Here is a 20,777-nt window from a genome sequence, read left to right as displayed (position 1 = left end):
ATCTTTAGAATAAAAACGGAGCTGGAAGAATCAGCCTCCCTGACTTCAGACTATACTACAAATCTACAGTAGTCAAGAAAGTATGGTACTGGCACAAAAACAGAAATATAGATCAATGGAACAGGATAGAAAGCCCAGAGATAAACCCACGCACATATGGTCACCTTATGTTTGAAAAAGGAGGCAAGAATATACAATGGAGAAAAGACAGCCTCTTCAATAAGTGGTGCTGGGAAAACTGGACAGCTACATGTAAAAGTATTAAATTAGAACACTCCCTAACACCATACACAAAAATAAACTCAAAATGGATTAAAGACCGAAATTAAGACCAGACACTAGAAAACTCTTAGAGGAAAACATAGGCAGAACACTCTATGACATAAATCACAGCAAGATCCTTTCTGACCCTGCTCCTAGAGAAATGGAAATTAAAGCAAAAATAAACAAATGGGACCTAATGAGACTTAAAAGCTTTTGCACAGCAAAGGAAACCATAAAGAAGACCAAAAGACAACCCTCAGAATGGGAGAAAATATTTGCAAATGAAGCAACTGACAAAGGATTAATCTCCAAAATTTATAAGCAGCTCATGCAGCTTAATAACAAAAAAACAAACAACCCAATCCAAAAATGGGCAGAAGACCTAAATAGACATTTCTCCAAAGAAGATATACAGATTGCCAACAGACACATGAAAGAATGCTCAACATCATTAATCATTAGAGAAATGCAAATCAAAACTACAATGAGATATCATCTCACACCAGTCAGAATGGTCATCATCAAAAAATCTACAAACAATAAATGCTTGAGAGGGTTTGGAGAAAAGGGAACCCTCTTGCCCTCTTGGTGGGAATGTAAATTGATACAGCCACTATGGAGACGTGTATGGAGGTTCCTTAAAAAGCTAAAAGTAGCACTACCGTACAACCCAGCAATCCCACTACTGGGCATATACCCTGAGAAAACCATAATTCAAAAAGAGTCATGTACCAAAATGTTCATTGCAGCTTTATTTACAATAGCCAGGACATGGAACAACTTAATCGTCCATCAACAGATGAATGGATAAACAAGGTATGGCCCATATATACAATGGAATATTACACAACCATAAAAAGAAAGGAAATTGATTTATTTGTAGTGAGGTGCATGGACCTAGAGTCTGTCATACAGAGTGAAGTAAGTCAGAAAGAGAAAAACAAATACCATATGCTAACACATATATATGGAATCTAAGAGAAAAAAAAAAAGGTCATGAAGTACCTAGGTGCAAGACCGGAATAAAGACACAGACCTACTTAGAGAATGGACTTGAGGATAAGGGGTGGGGGAAGGTAAGCTGTGATAAAGTGAGAGAGTGGCATGGACATATATGCACTACGAAACTTAAAATAGATAGCTGGTGGGAAGCAGCCGCATAGCACAGGGAGATCAGCTTGGTGCTTTGTGACCACCTAGAGGGGTGGGATAGGGAGGGTGGGAGGGAGGGAGATGCAAGAGAGAAGAGATATGGGAACATATGTATATGTATAGCTGATTCATTTTTTTATAAAGCAAAAACTAGCACACCATTGTAAGGCAATTATACTCCAATAAAGATGTTAAAAAAATGAAAAAGAAAAGTAGGCTCCTAAAATGGTACAGATGAACTGGTTTGCAGGGCAGAAATAGAGACACAGATGTAGAGAACAAATGTATGGACACCAAGGGGGGAAAGTGAGGGGGTGGGCGGGTGGGATGAATTGGGAGATTGGGATTGACATGTATACACTAATATGTTTAAAATAGGTAACTAATAAAACCTGCTGTATAAGAAAGAAATAAAATAAAATTCAAAAATTAAAAAAATATACCTGACTATTACTAGAGTTAAATGCTAGCCACTTACTTCCTCAATTCTAAAATATATATATTTTATTTGGACCATAAATATCATCTTGGGAAAGAGCATAGAAATGAAACATTAATGAAAACTTTTATTTTTCTTCTTTTAGCTCTTAATTTTTGTCTCTTGGCCATCAAATTATGTGTCTGATAAGAGAGAAGAAAGTCACACCATTTGACTCACTTGCTATTAAGCAGTTGTTGTCAAAAGGTCTAATACAGAGTAGAAATTAAAGCTATTTCCTAAAATAGGGACAATAGTTTAAGTATTGTTTTCAGTTAAGTATACTATAATTGTCCTCTGTGCAAATGCTTCTACATAAGGCAAGCAAATTGTAATTATGACTAATATAATTATATATCATTATCTAAATTGTGTATGCTTCAGCCTTGGCCCAGAAAATGGATTCCTTATGGACCTTATTCATCATATCCAGGAATTAGTCATTGTCTATTCACCCTGATCAATAATGCATTGGTGATTTCATAAAAGCTTATCAACAATTAATTTTTGAAGAAAGAACATATAAAAAATGTTCATCTAGGGCTGGGAGGAAGAAAGACAGAGGTAATTGTGTCAGTTAGGGAAACCTGATTTCGAAGGTCAAAAGATATTTCAGTTCAGTAAAGGACCAGGCAGGGTGTCTTTGTAGATATTGAGGCAGGAAAAGAAGCATTGTTAGAGCATGAAAAGGGGACTTTTTACCACTTGGATGAGCAGGGAAGAGAAACGGGAAGTGGGAGTTACTCTGCACCAGTGATTGGAACACTAAATCCAAGAATAAAACTAGCACAACAGGATCCAAACAAAGGGACACAGTAGACACACTTAGTGGAAATAAAATTGGATTTCTGACCTGGGTTTTAAGACCTTGCTATGAGCTATATGCTACATCAAGAGATAAATGCTACCAATTTCTGTACATTTTCAGAGAGCTCCATAAACTCTGGACAATGTATCAAATTGACTCACAGCATGACCCCCACAAAGGAAAAGTTGCCTTTAGGAAAAAGCTTTCTGAAAATCCTATAGAACTTAATGGAGATAACTACTTCTTTCCAAACATATCAGGAAGAGGGTTAGAACTGCACATTTTTAGAAGCATGAAGAAAGGATTTGAAAACTGGCTTAGTCCAAACCCTTAACCCAGTAGAGGTTTCCACTGAACCAAAGTCATAGACAAATTGTTCTCCACTCTCAGGCAAATGCTATAACCTGAATGCAGTAGCTTATTTATTTATTTTTTTTGTTGTTTAAACATCTTTATTGGAGTATAATTGCTTTACAATGGTATGTTAGTTTCAGCTTCACAACAAAATGAATCAGTTATATATATACATATGTTCCCATATCTCTTCCCGCTTGCATCTCCCTCCCTCCCACCCTCCCTATCCCACCGCTCCAGGCGGTCACAAAGCACCGAGCTGATCTCCCTGTGCTATGCGGCTGCTTCCCACTAGCTATCTACCTTACGTTTGGTAGTGTATATATGTCCATGCCTCTTTATCGCTTTGTCACCGTTTACCCTTCCCCCTCCCCATAGCCTCAAGTCCATTCTCTAGTAAGTCTGTGTCTTTATTCCTGTTTCACCCCTAGGTTTTTCATGAGATTTTTTTTTCTTAAATTCCATATATATGTGTTAGCATACAGTATTTGTCTCTCTCTTTCTGACTTACTTCACTCTGTATGACAGACTCTAGGTCTATCCACCTCATTACAAATAGCTCAATTTCATCTCTTTTTATGGCTGAGTAATATTCCATTGTATATATGTGCCACATCTTCTTTATCCATTTATCCGATGATGGACACTTAGGTTGTTTCCATCTCTGGGCTATTGTAAATAGAGTGGCAATGAACATTTTGGTACATGACTCTTTTTGAATTATGGTTTTCTCAGGGTATATGCCCAGTACTAGGATTGCTGGGTCATATGGTAGTTTTATTTGTAGCTTTTTAAGGAACCTCCATACTGTTCTCCACAGTGGCTGTATCAATTTACATTCCCACCAACAGTGTAAGAGGGTTCCCTTTTCTCCACACCCTCTCCAGCATTTATTGTTTCTAGATTTTTTGATGATGGCCATTCTGACTGGTGTGAGATGATATCTCATTGTAGTTTTGATTTGCATTTCTCTAATGATTAGTGATGTTGAGCAGTCTTTCATGTGTTTGTTGGCACTCTGTATATATTCTTTGGAGAAATGTCTATTTAGATCTTCTGCCCATTTTTGGATTGGGTTGTTTGTTTTTTTGTTATTAAGCTGCATGAGCTGCTTATAAATTTTGGAGATTAATCCTTTGTCAGTTGCTTCATTTGCAAATATTTTCTCCCATTCTGAGGGTTGTCTTTTGGTCTTCTTTATGGTTTCCTTTGCTGCACAAAAGCTTTTAAGTCTCATTAGGTCCCATTTGTTTATTTTTGCTTTAATTTCTATTTCTCTAGGAGCAGGGTCAGAAAGGATCTTGCTGTGATTTATGTCATAGAGTGTTCTGCCTATGTTTTCCTCTAAGAGTTTGATAGTTTCTGGCCTTACATTTAGGTCTTTAATCCATTTTGAGCTTATTTTTGTGTATGGTGTTAGGGAGTGATCTAATCTCGTACTTTTACATGTAGCTGTCCAGTTTTCCCAGCACCACTTATTGAATAGGCTGTCCTTTCTCCACTGTACATTTCTGCCTCCTTTGTCAAAGATAAGGTGACCATATGTGCGTGGGTTTATCTCTGGGCTTTCTATCCTGTTCCATTGATCTATATTTCTGTTTTTGTGCCAGTACCATACTGTCTTGATTACTGTAGCTTTGTAGTATAGTCTGAAGTCAGGAAGCCTGATTCTTCCAGCTCCATTTTTCATTCTCAAGATTGCTTTGGCTATTCGGGGTCTTTTGTGTTTCCATACAAATTGTGAAATTTTTTGTTCTAGTTCTGTGAAAAATGCCAGTGGTAGTTTCATAGGGATTGCATTGAATCTGTAGATTGCTTTGGGTAGTAGAGTCATTTTCACAATGTTGATTCTTCCAATCCAAGAACATGGTATATCTCTCCATCTATTTGTATCATCTTTAATTTCTTTCATCAGTGTCTTATAATTTTCTACATACAGGTCTTTTGTCTCCTTAGGTAGGTTTATTCCTAGGTATTTTATTCTTTTGTTGCAGTGGTAAATGGGAGTGTTTTCTTGATTTCACTTTCAGATTTTTCATCTTTAGTATATAGGAATGCCAGAGATTTCTGTGCATTAATTTTGTAGCCTGCTACTTTACCAAACTAATTGATTAGCTCTAGTAGTGTTCTGGTAGCGTCTTTAGGATTCTCTATGTATAGTATCATGTCATCTGCAAACAGTGACAGCTTTACTTCTTCTTTTCCGATTTGGATTCCTTTTATTTCCTTTTCTTCTCTGATTGCTGTGGCTAAAACTTCCAAAACTATGTTGAATAAGAGTGGTGAGAGTGGGCAACCTTGTCTTGTTCCTGATTTTAGTGGAAATGCTTTCAGTTTTTCACCATTGAGGATGATGTTGGCTGTGGGTTTGTCATATATGGCCTTTATTATGTTGAGGAAAGTTCCCTCTATGCCTACTTTCTGGAGGGTTTTTATCATAAATGGGTGTTGAATTTTGTCAAAAGCTTTCTCTGCATCTATTGAGATGATCATATGGTTTTTCTCCTTCAATTTGTTAATATGGTGTATCACGTTGATTGATTTGCGTATATTGAAGAATCCTTGCATTCCTGGAATAAACCCCACTTGATCATGGTGTATGATCCGTTTAATGTGCTGTTGGATTCTGCTTGCTAGTATTTTGTTGAGGATCTTTGCATCTATGTTCATCAGTGATATTGGCCTGTAGTTTTCTTTCTTTGTGACATCCTTGTCTGGTTTTGGTATCAGGGTGATGGTGGCCTCGTAGAATGAGTTGGGGAGTGTTCCTCCCTCTGCCCTATTTTGGAAGAGTCTGAGAAGGATAGGTGATAGCTCTTCTCTAAATGTTTGATAGAATTCGCCTGTGAAGCCATCTGGTCCTGGGCTTTTGCTTGTTGGAAGATTTTTAATCACAGTTTCAATTTCAGTGCTTGTGATTGGTCTGTTCATATTTTCTATTTCTTTCTGATTCAGTCTTGGCAGGTTGTGCCTTTCTAAGAATTTGTCCATTTCTTCCAGGTTGTCCATTTTATTGGCATAGAGTTGCTTGTAGTAATCTCTCATGATCTTTTGTATTTCTGCAGTGTCAGTTGTTACTTCTCCTTTTTCATTTCTAATTCTATTGATTTGAGTCTTCTCCCTTTTTTTCTTGATGAGTCTGGCTAATGGTTTATCAATTTTGTTTATCCTTTCAAAGAACCAGCTTTTAGTTTTATTGATCTTTGTTATCGTTTCCTTCATTTCTTTTTCATTTATTTCTGATCTGATTTTTATGATTTCTTTCCTCCTGCTAACTTTGGGGTTTTTTTTGTTCTTCTTTCTCTAATTGCTTTAGGTGCAAGGTTAGGTTGTTTATTCGAGATGTTTCCTGTTTCTTAAGGTAAGATTGTATTGCTATAAACTTCCCTCTTAGAACTGCTTTTGCTGCATCCCATAGATTTTGAGTCGTCGTGTCTCCATTGTCATTTGTTTCTAGGTATTTTTTGATTTCCTCTTTGATTTCTTCAGTGATCACTTCGTTATTAAGTAGTGTATTGTTTAGCCTCCATGTGTTTGTATTTTTTGCTATAACCTGAATGCAGTAGCTTATTTAGCAACTCTCAGTTAACCCATCAACCTATGAAGCCAGCCTTTGACTTGCAAAATAAAGAGGAGTCACCTGCATACAAAAAGTATGACTGGGGTACGATGAGGAGGAAAAGGAAATTACAATATTAGGAGATGTACCTAAATATACACAAGAGGATGCTCCCTACTTGCCTTTGATATTGATTTGATTTTTTTTTGTCCCAATGCAGAGAATGCAATTACCTATATCTCAGAAAGTGTAACAACAGGTGTTACTATTGACCATAAAAATATGCCATCTCGGGTTTCCCTGGTGGTGCAGTGGTTAAGAGTACGCCTGCCGATGCAGGGGACACGGGTTCGTGCCCCGGTCTGGGAAGATCCCATATGCCACGGAGCGGCTGGGCCTGTTAGTCATGGCTGCTGAGCCTGCGCGTCCGGAGCCTGTGCTCCGCAAAGGGAGAGGCCACAACAGTGAGAGGCCCGCATACCACAAAAAAAAAAAAAAAAAATGCCATCTCTTTTTTAAAGGTGGTGCTAATGTTTAACATTATGGCTTCCATTGGCAATAAACTCTGAAGGCAAAGTTCTAGGATTTATAAAAAGCCTTTCTCTACATGTGTCACAACACTTTAACTTACATCTAGTTTGACCATATAAGCTGCTTAGATGAGACTTGTAATGTCATTTCCTGACATTAATTTGATTTAACTTCCAGTATTATCAAGTGATAAAGTGTGCTTCTGTCATAATATCCAGTCCATCTGTGTGGTAGTTAGAAAATAGTTAGTTTTGTGCTAATTGTGTTGGTTCCTGACAAATTGGTTCCATAACATATTCTTTATGTGGGAACTTTAATAGCAATGCTTTCATCAAGAAACTCTGTCCATCCTGCTGTGGAACTCATTCTATTAATACTTAATGGTGTACAAGTTGTTGGGACAGGAAGATGAAGGAACTATGCTGTCCCTATGTTCATACATAGACATGAGAATACATTTCCATAAATTTTGTTCTATGAGAACTACCTGCTAACCAACCTTCTGCTTACAATCTTGACTTTCTCTGAGTCATCCTCCTCAATTCTGACAAAATGATCTTCCTGTAATGCACACCTGCCCATGACACTCCTAGGCTTGAAACACTCCAATAATCCCCAAATGTCTATAGAGCAAAGTCCAAGCACATTAGTATGATTCACAACACCATTATGAACAGAAACCTATTCTCCTTCCCAGGCTCATTTCTCATCATTCCTTACCTCACATGATGGATCCATGACAAACATAATTTATTTTGTGTTTCATGCTTTTACTCAGTCTATGAGTCTTTGCTTGGTCAACTAACTTCTCATCCTTTGGGAGTTCAGGCATTCTTTCCTCCAGGAGCATGTCACTGGCTCTCTTTTTTTCCTTGCAGTTGGGATAAGTACGATCCATACTTCTTTCTTTAGTTACTATGTGCGAATTTTTATCCTCACACTTGGGTGCTTCATTGAAATACATTAATGTGCTTATTCCTACTAAACTATAAACTACTAGGTGTTGTATTCCCAGATATTTCCTGGCACCAGGAAGATGAGATCCAAGAGCACCAATGGGATAAGTCCCAGTCTTAGCAGTCAGGCAGAGAAAGCAAAGTTTCCCTTCCTCTGCCTCTTTGTTCCTTTTTTTATTCAGGCCCTCATTGCATTAGATAACGCCCACTCACATTGGAGAGGGCAATTGCTTTATTGATTCAAATGGAAACACCCTCACAGACACACCTGGAGATAATGCTTAACCAGAAAACTGAGCATCCCATGACCCAGTCAAGTTGACACATAAAATTAACCATCACAACTGCAAATGTAAAGTCAAGCTTTAGACTCATTTATAGGTGACATAAATTCAGTATGTACTTTATGTGTTGAGGGAAATTGAATGAATATGAAATTACATTTCAGGACAATGAATCTGATATTGCTTTGTAAAATGAAATACAGAAGAGACCAGAAAAAGCTACACATATGAGTACTGATATTGGAGGTAATAAAAGCCAAATTCTAGAGTTATGAACGTGGGGAAGGAAAATAAGAGATAGTTATAAAAATAATCACTGTTAAACTTTTAAATGTATTCAATGTGTTAAGAATTGTGTTAAGTGCCATTTAAATCTCTCAAAAACCCTGCATGGATAAACACTGAAATCTGAGATAAACCAGATTCAGGTTAAATAACCTTCCTGAAGTCATACTTCAGAGATTTAAAAGCAGCTCTGTGATAACCTCATACTCTTTCCACTGCATTGCTTCTGCCTCTTGGCCAAATGGGTAAATATATTCAACATACACACATGGTGTGAACACTGTGGATATAGTGTAGCTCTCAGGATCTTTTTCACATCTTACACATATCTGATGAATTTGGTAAAGTCAGGAGAGAGAAAATAGCTAAGTGAATACAAAGGACTGAGTTCTCTTTTATCCTCATTTGTAAGTCAACTCAAATAGGCAAGCTTACCAAGAATCACCTAATGATTGAAGCTCAAGACCCTCTGGGGCCACTATTTTTTATTTAATGAAACTACCAAAGATCTCCAATGTCAGTTCTGCGAAGGGCAGACTACTGTGATTCTTAGTTCCTCAAATGATGTTGATACATGTGGTAGGCTGAACAGTGGTCCCCCTGCAAAGATATACATGTCCCAATCTCTGGAATTTGCAATTGTTACCTTATATAAAAACAACGGCAAAAAGATTGCATATGTGATTAAATGAAGGATTTTTCTTTTTTCTTTTTTTTTTTTAATTGGGTTATAGTTGCTTTACAATGTTGTATTAGTTTCTACTGTACAACAAACTGAATCAGCTATATGTATACATATATCCCTTCCCTCTTGGACCTCCTTCCCACCCACCTACCCCCCCAAATCCCACCCATCTAGGTCAGCACAGAGCACCAGGTGAGCTCCCTGTGCTACACAGCAGGTTCCCACTAGCTATCTGTTTTACACATGGCAGTGCACATACATCAGTCCCAATCTCCCAATTCATCTCACCCCCTCCCTCTGTCCACACATCCATTCTTTATGTCTGTGTCTGTATTCCTGCCCTGCAAATAGATTCATCTGTATCATTTTTCTAAATTCCACATATATGCATTAATATACGATATTTGGTTTTCTCTTTCTTACTTCACTCTGTGTGACAGTCTCTAGGCCCATCCACATCTCTAAAAATGGCCCAATTTTGTTCCTTTTTATGGCTGAGTAATATTCCATTGTATATATGTACCACATCTTTCTATCCATTCATCTGTCGATAGATATTTTCTTTAAACAGCAAACATTTATTTCTCACAGTTTTGGATGCTGGAAGTCTAAGATCAGGGTGCCAGAAATGTTGGGTTCTTGGTGAGGCCTCTCTTTCTGGTTTGCAGATGGCTGCCTTCTTGCTCTCACATGGCTGAGATAGATCACCTCTCTCATATATCTTTTTGCCCTCGTTTTTTGAGAAATAATTGTCATACATCACTGTATAAGCTTAAGGAGAAGAGCATGATGGTTTGATTTACAGATCTTATGAACTGATTACCACAGTAGATTCAGCTAACATCCATCTTTTTATGTTTTTATGATATTTAGCATTCTCTTTTCTCGACTCAAAGAACTCCCTTTAGCATTTCTTGTAAGGCAGTTCTAGTGGTAATGAACTTCCTCAGATTTTGTTTGCTCAAGAAAAGTCTTTATTCCTCTCTTGTTTCTGAAGGACAGCTTCACCAGGAATAGAATTCTTGGTTGAAAGTTATTTTCTTTTTTTGTTTTGGGGTTTTATTTGCAGTACACAGGCCTCTCACCGCTGTGGCCTCTCCCGTTGCAGAGCACAGGCTCCGGACGTGCAGGCTCAGTGGCCATGGCTCACGGGCGCAGCCACTCTGCGGCATGTGGGATCCTCCCAGACCGGGGTATGAACCCGTGTCCCCTGCATCGGCAGGCAGACTCCCAACCACTGCGCCACCAGGGAAGCCTGACAGTTATTTTCTTTTAATATTTTGAATATTTCATGTCATTTTCTCTTAGCCTGAAAAGTTTCTCCTGAGAAATCCACCAATAGCCTTACAGGGTTTCCCTTGTGTGTAACTTCTCTCTTTCTCTTGTTGTTCTTAAAATTCTTTGAAAAGAAAAACACTAATTTGAAAAGATACATGCATGTCAATATTCATAGCAGCATTATTTACAGTAGCCAAGATATAGAAACAATGTAACTATCCATCAACAGATGGATGGATAAAGAGTATTACTCAGACATAAGAAAGAATGAAATTCTTCCATTTGCAACAGCATGAATGGACCTAGAGGGTGTTATGCTTAGTGAAATAAGTCAGACAGAGAAAGACAAATACTCTACATTATCACTTATACGTGGAATCTAAAAAATAAAACAAATAATGTATATAGCCAAACAGAAAGAGACTCACAGATATAAAGAACAAACTCGTGGTTACCAGTGGGGAAAGGGAAGGGAGAAGGGGTATGATAGGGGAATGGGATTAAGAGATATAAACTACTATGTATAAAATAGATAAGCAGCAAGGATATATTGTACAGCACAGGGAAATATTGCCATTGTTTTGATATTACTTTAAATGGAGTATAATCTGTAAAAATACTGAATCATTTTTGTGCACCAGAAACTAGTATAATATTGTAAATCAACTATACTTCAACAAAAAATGAAAAATACAAATTCAATATAGTTATTTAATTCTTAAATATAACTTGAACATAAGATAATGAAAGTTACCAACAAATAATAAACCATTCTGAAGAGAATCCTAGTTCCAGGAGGAAGAAAATGAATATTGTTATTTTTTTGAATTGACAGCCTTATTGATCAAATTAGAGTACATTTATAGTGATTTATATACATCATTATTAAGTTCTTTGTATTGGTTGAGATCATGTTTGAAAAGATTGAATCAGTAAAAATGAGTGTTCTTAGAAAGTGTTTCCATAAGTCATCTGCACTGTGTTTGGCATGAAAACTTTTGTAATTATTCAAATATTATTTTAAATCTTTATGTTTTATGTTATCAGAACCACTAAAAGTATTGTCTTGAATATATGTGTGTGTATAACCATATTTTATATATATACTATAATATATATACAGACATATAATATAAAAAAAACTATATATATTCCATAGTTATGTATCTATAAAATAAAACATTCTCTCTCATAAAAAAAAATCCATTTTTTCTGACTTTTGAGAATTTAATTATAATGAGTCCTATTTGGGATCTTTTGGGCCTCATGGATCTGGATGTCCATTTTTCTCCCCAGGTTCAGGAAGTTTTCAGCCATATTGCTTTAAATATACTTTCGGTCCCTTTCTCTTTCTCCTTACCTTCCTGGATTCCCGTAATGCAAATATTGTTTCTTTTCACTGTGTCCCATAATTCCCAAAGGATTTCTTCACTTTTAAAAAATGCTTTTTGCTCCTCTGACTGGGTAATTTTGACTGTCCTATCTTGCAGACCTTTCTTCTTCTGCATGGTCAATTCTACTTATGAAACTACTGAATTCTTCAGTCCAGTTATCGCATTTTTCAACTCTAGGATTTCTGTTTGGTTTTTTGTTTTGTTTGGGTTTGTTCTTTTTTTTTTTTTTGATAGTTGCTATTTCTTTATCATATTTCTCATTTTGTTCATGCATTGTTTTCCTAATTTCATTTAGTGTCTGTTCATGTTTTCTTGTAGTTTACTAAACTTGCTTAAGAGGATTATTCTGAATTCTTTGTCTGACAGTTCACAGATCCCCATTTTTTAGTTATTTGTTTCCTTTGGTGGTGTCATATTGACCTGATTTTTTGTGATCCTTGATTCCTTACATTGGCATCTGCACATTTGGGCATTTGGGTTCTTCTTCCAGACTTTACAAGTTTGCTTTGGCAAAGACAGTTTTTGACCAGTCAGCTTAGTTTTAATTTCTGGGTGTGTCTGCTGGTAATGTCCTTGGGCAGGTGGGGCCTGCTATTATGGTCTATTCTGAGGCAAAGCAACAATTCAGACTCTAAGGACAAGGATGAGGATTGTGACACTGCCAGGGAACAGTTGGATGGGACTGCTGGCTTGGTTTCCTACCCAAGTAAGGCTATAGGATGGGCTCCATGGTTGCCTGGATTCTCTGGTAAGGCTTACTAGAAGGTTGAGACTAGGTACTACATACAGTAGTAGATGGGGCTACAAATTAGCTTCCTTGTCCTGGCAGGACAGCACGATGAGACCCAGGGCTTGGGTTCACCCTCATTATTTGGGGATTCAAATAGTATGCACTGATTCCTTGGTCAGGTGAGGCCACAAGTTTTGCTCTGCAGACTGGGAAAGCCATAAGCTCTGCTTTCTGTTCCAGTACCACTGTACATAAGGCTGATGGATGGGCTATTTCTGTGTGCTCCAGTTCTGTTCCCTGTCCAGACAAGATGAAGGCTGTATTCCGCAATGAGTAGAGCTATGAATTAGATTCCTTGTCCAGGCACAGCAGGACAAGCAACTCTAAATCCAGTAAAGCTGTTTGTTGTCTTAACTGAAGCTGACCTACATTACAAGTTCCCTAATTGAACAGGGCCACTGGCTTTGCTCTGCAAACTCTTGGCTCTGCTCACCTCTTGGTTCATGTGTCACTGGACCACATAGCTTCCTGGAATTGTCTCCAGCCCTTCTGGTCAGATGGGGTCACAAGACAATCTTCACAGCAGGTGGGGCTGTGATTCAGCTCCTTGCCTGGATGTGGGCAAACCAGGCTCCAACGCTGGCAAAACTCCTTATTTGAGGATCTGAATCAAGTAGATCTATAGCCTACTTAGTTCTCTGGTCAGAATGTACCTCCAACTAGATTTTTCAGATAAGTAAAGCCTCTGGTTAGGATTACTACTTGGGAACTGCAGGAATGAACTTGGTCTGCCAAGATCTGTGTGGTGGTCACTGTGAACACCTCCCTGCATCTCCATCACTGTCAGATTTCCAGTGGTCCAGCCCCACACATCCCCAAGCAATCCCTGAGGGGTGAGATCAGAGTAGGGGCTCCTGCAATGTTACCCACAACGCTGGGAGAGCTGGTTTTCCTCTGGGTTCTCTTTTCCCCCTGGAGGAACCAGAGGCTCAGGAGAGACCTCTCTGTGTGTTGCTGTGCTGGCTTGGGAAAAGGGCAATGCAGTCAACGTGTAGCCACTTCTCTTACCGTCTAATGCAGTTTCTCTTGGTCTCTGTGTTGTGGAGGGCGGGGGTGGGGGGTGGTGCTTCAGCCTCTCCCCCATGTTCTAGGATTCTCTCAGTAGCGTCTTGTCCTTGAATAGTAGTTAATTTTCTCCTTGTGAAGATGAGGGAAGCCAGGAAATTTCTGTGTCACCGTCTTGGTGATGTCACTCCAAATGAAGGATTTTTGAGATGGGGAGATTATCCTGGATTATTTGCATGGGCCCTAAATGCAATCACAACTGTCTTTATAAGAGAGAAGTAGAGGAGATTACACAGAAGAAGAGGAGAAGGCAGAATGACCACAGAGGCAGAGACTGGAGTGATGCAACCACAAGACAAGGATTGCTGGCAGCTACCAGAAGCAGGAAGAGACAAGGAACCGAGTCTCCCTTGGGCCCCCAGAGAGAGCATGGCCCCACTGGCACTTTGTTTCACTCAGTGATAATGATTTTGGACTTCTGTTCTGGCCTCCAGAATTGTGAGAGAATAACTTTCTGTTGTTTTAAGCCACCAGCTTGTAATAATTTGCTACATCAGCCACAGGAAAGTAATATAATACCCAAATGACATTGGAAAGACTAAATCACAAACACACTAAAAATTTGATAATACGTCACTGGATTATATCATTTTCACATAGAAAAAAAGGGAGTTACTTCCCTTGAGAAGTACCTTGAAAAGTATTTGGATTGACCTTAGAAAGCTGAATATTATGACTTCCCAGATTTTGTTTACTCCATGTGCAGACAATTTTACAGTCATTCTTTCCAAACTCCCCATTTAAAGTGCCACTATTACAGATTTGACTGATGTTAAAATGTTAGAACTGACGAAATAAATGAGTGCTAATAAAACAGTGAAGTGTTCTGGTATCAAGTTACTGAACCAACACAATGGTTTATAACACCATGATGAAACCAAATAATTGGATACTGTGATGAATTTGAGGTATTACAGTTTTAATGGTGTTAAGCTTATGATAAGTGTTAAACAGTAATGCCACGTTCCTTTTGTTCATAGGCTCAGTGGAATGGCTTGACTGGGCGTATCACCTTCAATAAAACCGATGGCTTGAGGAAGGATTTTGATCTGGACATTATTAGTCTCAAAGAGGAAGGAACTGAAAAGGTAACCTCCTCAGTAATAAATCTGAAAATTAAAAAAAAGCACTGCTCATACATTTTTACTTGCACAAACAAGTAGGGGAATGATAAAGTGATTCTCTCAGCATGTTCATTTACGTCCAGTTTTCTAGATCTCTCTCCCTGATATGCAGATAGATGTTGACGTGCTAGATTCTTAAATTGTGTGTGCTATTAATAGCAGTGCTAATGGTTATATAGTGCTTCGTTTATATACAAGTATCATTATATTATCACATATATATAACCTTAGGGGTGGATGTCATTAGCCTCATTTCTCAAAGGTTTTAAGAAATTGAGTTTAGACTTGGGAAGTCAGAAGCTGTCGATGATTTATATTTGGAATGACATCCAAGGGTTACTTAGAAATGAATTTTAATTTTACTCCATTTTGAGACTGGTGACAGAGGGACAAAATTAAGTAGGATAGAAAAGGCTTACTGAAGCAAACTAACTTTGCATCCCTAATTTTAGGAGGACATATGCCAAAAAATGGATTTTAATGTTGAGTTCTTATTTTAGGCTTATTTAGTTATAATTCTCAACCTCTCAATGATTTGAGTTCCATTCTTGTTACTATTTAGAGCAATGCAAATGTAAGCTATTTAATTAATAAAATAATTTGCCTCCTCTTTATTATACCAATTTTCATATTCACAGCTATGCATTGGGATAATTAACACTTATAGTGTGAAGACTTTGCCCTTTAGAACCTTAAAAAAAAAGATTTTGAAGCCCCAGAACAACTATCTGAACACCAAAACTCTATAAGCCAACATTTTTTTCACTATAGGGGACAAAAAGCTTAATGTAAAAGAATGGCTTTGGGAACAATCAATTTTACTTAGTTGAAATATTTCCATGATTTTTAAAATGAGATAAGGTTTCTATTTCTGTTTTGTTGCTTTTGTTAACTGAGACACATTTTTTTAAGGTCTTAACTATACCTCACCCCCAAATAGCTTAATTAAAATAAACAAAGATTAATTAGGCTGAATGTAAAAGGTGACCACCAGTGCTGAAATGTCTGAGGAAAATAATTAGTTCACAGCTTTGAGAGTTCACACTAGTCACGCAGATTTCCCCTTTTAAAAATGCCCTCTCTCTTCATCTCCTCTCTTCCTCTCTCTCTCTGTGTCTCTGTCTCTCTGCCTCTCTCTTCCTCTCTCTGTCTCTCTGTCTCTCTCTCAGGCTTCTTCACTCTGATTTCCTTGTCTGTTGGGTTAACATGCTCTGACAGAGCACAAGGCATCAACGTAGCCTCCATAATGGATGTGGAATTTGGGCTACAGGGGACACAAGGAAAGAAAATAATATTGTTATGGACTAAAAGCCTATAATGATTTTTTTAAAGAAAATGTCTTCTTCTCTATACATGCCTCTCTCTCCCTCTCCACTCCGTTTAATGTACAGAGCTGAAGAGGGAACAAAACCTGTTAAAGAAACATCTTTTTGGCTCAGATGTGTGAGGAAATAGATGAAGTTATTGTTATGCTTTTCCAGCTATTTATACACGTCAATATTATACACATTCTATTGGTGTTTTTCCAACAAAAGCAAAATCAAATTAGATGAAAGTGTTTTCTCAATTTGTTTCTTTATCTCTTCGTTGTTTGCAATAACATTTCTTTCTTCAGGTGACTTGGGCTCAATTCCTGAGAAGACTGATTAAGCCTTAAAGCAATGGGAGAAGCCAACCTATCCTTCTCAGGCGTCAAGGGAGGAAATGGGCAATCTTTTCATGTCAGCCTTTTGCAGGGTCCACAGGGAAAGTTGTTACAAAAAGCCTATTTTCTCATTGGTCGATTGACTAATCTTTAACATGTCCTTTAACATGTCTTCTTAAGGAATGATAAAGACCTTTTAATTCTGCAGCATAGATGTGCATATTCAAAAGAACGTTAAGACATTTATTTGGTGTGCAAAAGGAAAAGTGAAAATCAGGTTGTACCACCTAGTAGAAGTAACTTCTGTGGGACCCAGTACTTGGTTCATCGTTTTACTGTACCTATTCTCAGGCTTTATATTGAATTAAGATACAAGATTCCCAATAATGGGTGGGGAATGTAATGCTGTGAACACTTAATCACCATGATACCTTTTGGCTTCCATGCTCCATTTTAATTAAGTGCTATTTTTATTTTTCCCTCTGAAAACCAAGGTTGCTGGCGAAGTGTCTAAACACTTATATAAAGTGTGGAAGAAGGTTTGTACACGGACAAAAACTGCAGGAAATCTGGGGGTGGAGTGGGAAATACCAAAGGAAAAACCTGCATCCTTCCAGTTTTCCCAGACCAGTAGCTCTCCAATTGCAGTTTAGAGGCGATATTCCATATAAAAGGAGAATGGGGATGATTGAATATGTTGTCTCTCAACAACATTGCCTGTGAATTGAAACAGGTTTGAGGTAGATTAAATAATGATGGATTAAATATTTCCCCCTAGATTATTTTTGTTTCTCCTGGGTAGGATCCGTCCCTGTTAGGACTGAAAGCAGGTAACTGCAACAGAAGCAGACACTGGGTCATTGATATTCTTTCTCGAATCACTAAATATTTTTCCCTAAAGGGCATAAAAACAGTAGATTTGATCCATCAGACTAGTCAGATAGGCTAAGGCTCAGAAGGGCTGGGACATCTCCTTCAATGTCACCACCACAAAATACGAGCCATTTTTAGAAATTCCCTTTTCTTATGTACTATCTTTTTTTATGCAGTAAAGCAAAAATTGTCAGTGCATTTTGTTTTGCAATTTGTTTTAGAACCCCAGTTTCCAGAGGACAAAAACATTAGAGGTTTTGAAAGGGAAATGAGATTATCTTGTAAATCATAACACCTAGTATCATGTTGTCAAAGAATGTGCACAGATTTATTACAGAAGCAAATGTTAGACATTACAAACATTCAGATCAGGAAAATGCCCCAGTGATATGCAAACATTGTCTCTCATTCTCTCTCTAAAACCACTTGCTAAACTATTTGTTGATTGACAGATGAACCTTAAATTACTGTTCAACTTGAACAGTTTTGTCAGGTTCACTTTCATCTTTTGAATTATAAGTTAAGTCATAGAAAGTGTAAACAGTTTCTCCCTGTAGTCAAAAACCTTGTCTCCCTTTTGGTAGTACTCAGATGAGCTCCAAAATGTCCTGCTTTTAAGTTTAAAAAAAAGGTTTAAAAACGGGTTTAATAACCTTGTTTTCATCTTCAGTGAATCAGGCTACCAAAGGCACAGGGAAGGCAATCCCATCTCTTCTCTGATAATAAGTAGATGAACCTAACTGGCACCCAGAAAGAAGCTTATTAACACTAATCCAGCTTGAGACTCCAGGCACTTTATGCAATGTTGAATTAATTCAAACCAAATATCCTAGGGAATGAAATCTAAGCCCTGAAATTTTACTCAGAGGAGGGGAATGTCCTTTATTTGTCACTAAACTGCAATAATCGCCCCCACTTCCCAGGGTTGCACTTCTTGGCTTTCCTCCTACCTCCATGCCGTTGTGCCTCTTCCTTCCTGCTGACCTATCGTTGCCCACTTTGCAAGTTGTATACACTGTGATGTGGTGTTTTGTGTTATGCCTGCTCATCAACAATTTACAGTAACCTGAGTGCTAGCACATGAGACCTATTGAGACCCAACAAACACATTGCCCTTTCCCTACAAGACTCCATCTTACAAGAGAAGGATTCACCCCCATTGTTTTCAAATTCCAAAAGCTCTTCTCTGCGCTCTGACGTTTTTCAGTAGAGAAGAGTCTGCCTGAAATTCTTTCCAAAAGATGGATACAGCAGTCTTTACAAAACCCATCACTAAAAATATGTGTTCATAAAGCTCATGATACACAAAACAGATACACTTTTTTTCCCCTAGGTGCTCGGTTATTTCACTCCGAAATTTTGGATTTTGAGTTTATGTGAATCACATACCAGGTTTGGGAGATAGATATTAGTCACTCTCTGAGCATCCTTTTGTTGCATTACTTCTTTTAAAAAAGTTTGCTTAATGGCATTTGGGCACTCATTTTAAAATGCTTCCCTCTGTTGTCTGAGATAATAAATGGCTGCTCCCTCATGCCAGTTTACAAAGTGAAAGAAGGCAGGGCCAGACAATTTCGCTTTTGAGTCTTCCTCCCAACAAATAATTGGTCTACCGTCCACTACTTCTCACTGGTGAATTGCTGCTGACTGCTTTTGCTACAGTTTGAAAACTGAGGTTCCGCTTCCTGGAAGCCCTCCTCCAAGGTCGGAGAACAGGACTGAAATGCTAAACACCCTGGCATCTGGGTAACTGTGTCCCTCTCCCTAATACACATGAATCATGGAATCTTGCTTTTTCAGAAAGAGACATTCATTCACGTGTTCATTTACTTCAATTAACGGGTAAAGTCAGTGGACAGCTTAGGTTCAAAAGACACACACATGCATGCACGCACGCACAAACACACACACACGTACTCACACACACACACACACACACACACACACACACACACATGCACTCTACTGCTTTGGTGATTAAAAGGTTTGAAAATAGAAGGCTGAGGTCATTCAAACTCCATACGTACTCCAAACTCCAAACTGTCCACTTCCCAGGAATAGCTTGATCGTTACTATACTTTGAAACTCTTTTAGTCTAGATTTGAGGAAACTTCTGTTACACAGATAGTAGGAAAAAATAATCTCCTTTTTCTCATTTTAGGGAGGAAAGTTTACATTGAATGGGACTTTGGGAATCATTTGATTAGAACTACATCAGCAATGATATCTGATCTGCCACACTTTTAGTGAGGTTAATAAAAGAAAAAAAGCCAGATGTTAAGCTGTGGGGTGTATTTGTCTACAATTTCAAGTTTGTATTTTAAAAGGGAGTGATGTTGCAAGGCCATTCAACCCTGCCATTTGCAAATATTAGTATAGGTCCTTTAAACACTTGACATTAATAGAAATAAGAGTTACAGAGAACACATTTCATTACTTAACAAATTGGCTAAAAACACAGTTATTTTCTCCACCTTTCAATAATTAATTAAAAATTAGGTTCCATTCTCCCCAGTGCCTAAGTCAAGCTTTAATTAAAAGCACAGCCAGGGCCCAATTTAGACACAGTCTTCATAGAGTTAGAAGTCAACTGTTCACAACCTAAAGCATAGCTTTGGATGAAAACCAATAGATTCCCAGTTGTGGTTAGCCTGAGATACGTTTCCTGGAAGCGAGGGTCCCTGCCCCAAAAAAGTGAGAGTAGGGGTGGAGGTTAGAAGAGAGGAAAGAAAATATGGTCCCCCTTTCTTGGGTTTAAAGCCAGACAAAGAAAAGATTCTTTAATCAGCAGACATGTGTTGTGTGCATTCTAAGTGATGAACATCGCTCTTGATCCTGGAAAGACTGAATGGTTATTAAAGGTGTTAACCTACAGCTTAATCCTACCTCTAATACCCTCTCTATAGACAGGATGGAATACTTTCAAATGCAAAAAATACCCCAAACCCCCATTTATCTAGACCTGTCTCCTATGTCACCAGCCAACTAGCTCTAATTAAGTATAGAAAGAAGACAGTGAAACTGAAATAGTTCGCACTGATGTGTGAATGTGTGATACAGTACTTGCAACTTCCTCAAAGAATTTATATTTCTAAAAAGAATACTTGTCAAGCTAAATGAATTATCAGCTGCTGCATTTAGGCAGTAAATCAAAGTAAATAAATAGAAAAGGAAAGAAGCCTAACATTCCCACAGGTAAAACTTTATTTAAATATCAGGAAAGCTCAAATGTCTCCATTTCACTGGTGAGGA

General features: G+C 38.0%; 1 protein-coding gene across 12 annotated transcripts in view; it reads left to right on the top strand.

Annotated features, from left to right (window-relative positions):
• Positions 1-20,777, top strand: part of GRIK1 (glutamate ionotropic receptor kainate type subunit 1) — a gene marked incomplete at both ends in the record, with an annotated part of 423,407 nt that overhangs the window by 352,577 nt on the left and 50,053 nt on the right. For 7 of the 12 annotated variants that reach the window (XM_082654750.1, XM_082654760.1, XM_082654756.1 and 4 more), the window contains one exon: positions 14,864-14,971. In XM_082654750.1, coding sequence (XP_082510876.1) covers positions 14,864-14,971 — 108 coding nt within the window. Of the gene's footprint in view, positions 1-14,863; positions 14,972-17,146; positions 17,192-20,777 lie in introns of all 12 variants that reach the window. The other 5 variants (XM_082654754.1, XM_082654749.1, XM_082654759.1 and 2 more) reach the window with 1 other exon arrangement.

The sequence above is a fragment of the Grampus griseus genome (genome assembly GCF_964374135.1).
Source record: "Grampus griseus genome assembly, chromosome: 5".
NCBI lineage: Eukaryota > Metazoa > Chordata > Mammalia > Artiodactyla > Delphinidae > Grampus > Grampus griseus.
Note: the sequence above shows the minus strand (reverse complement) of the source record. Positions and strands in the feature narration are given on the sequence as shown.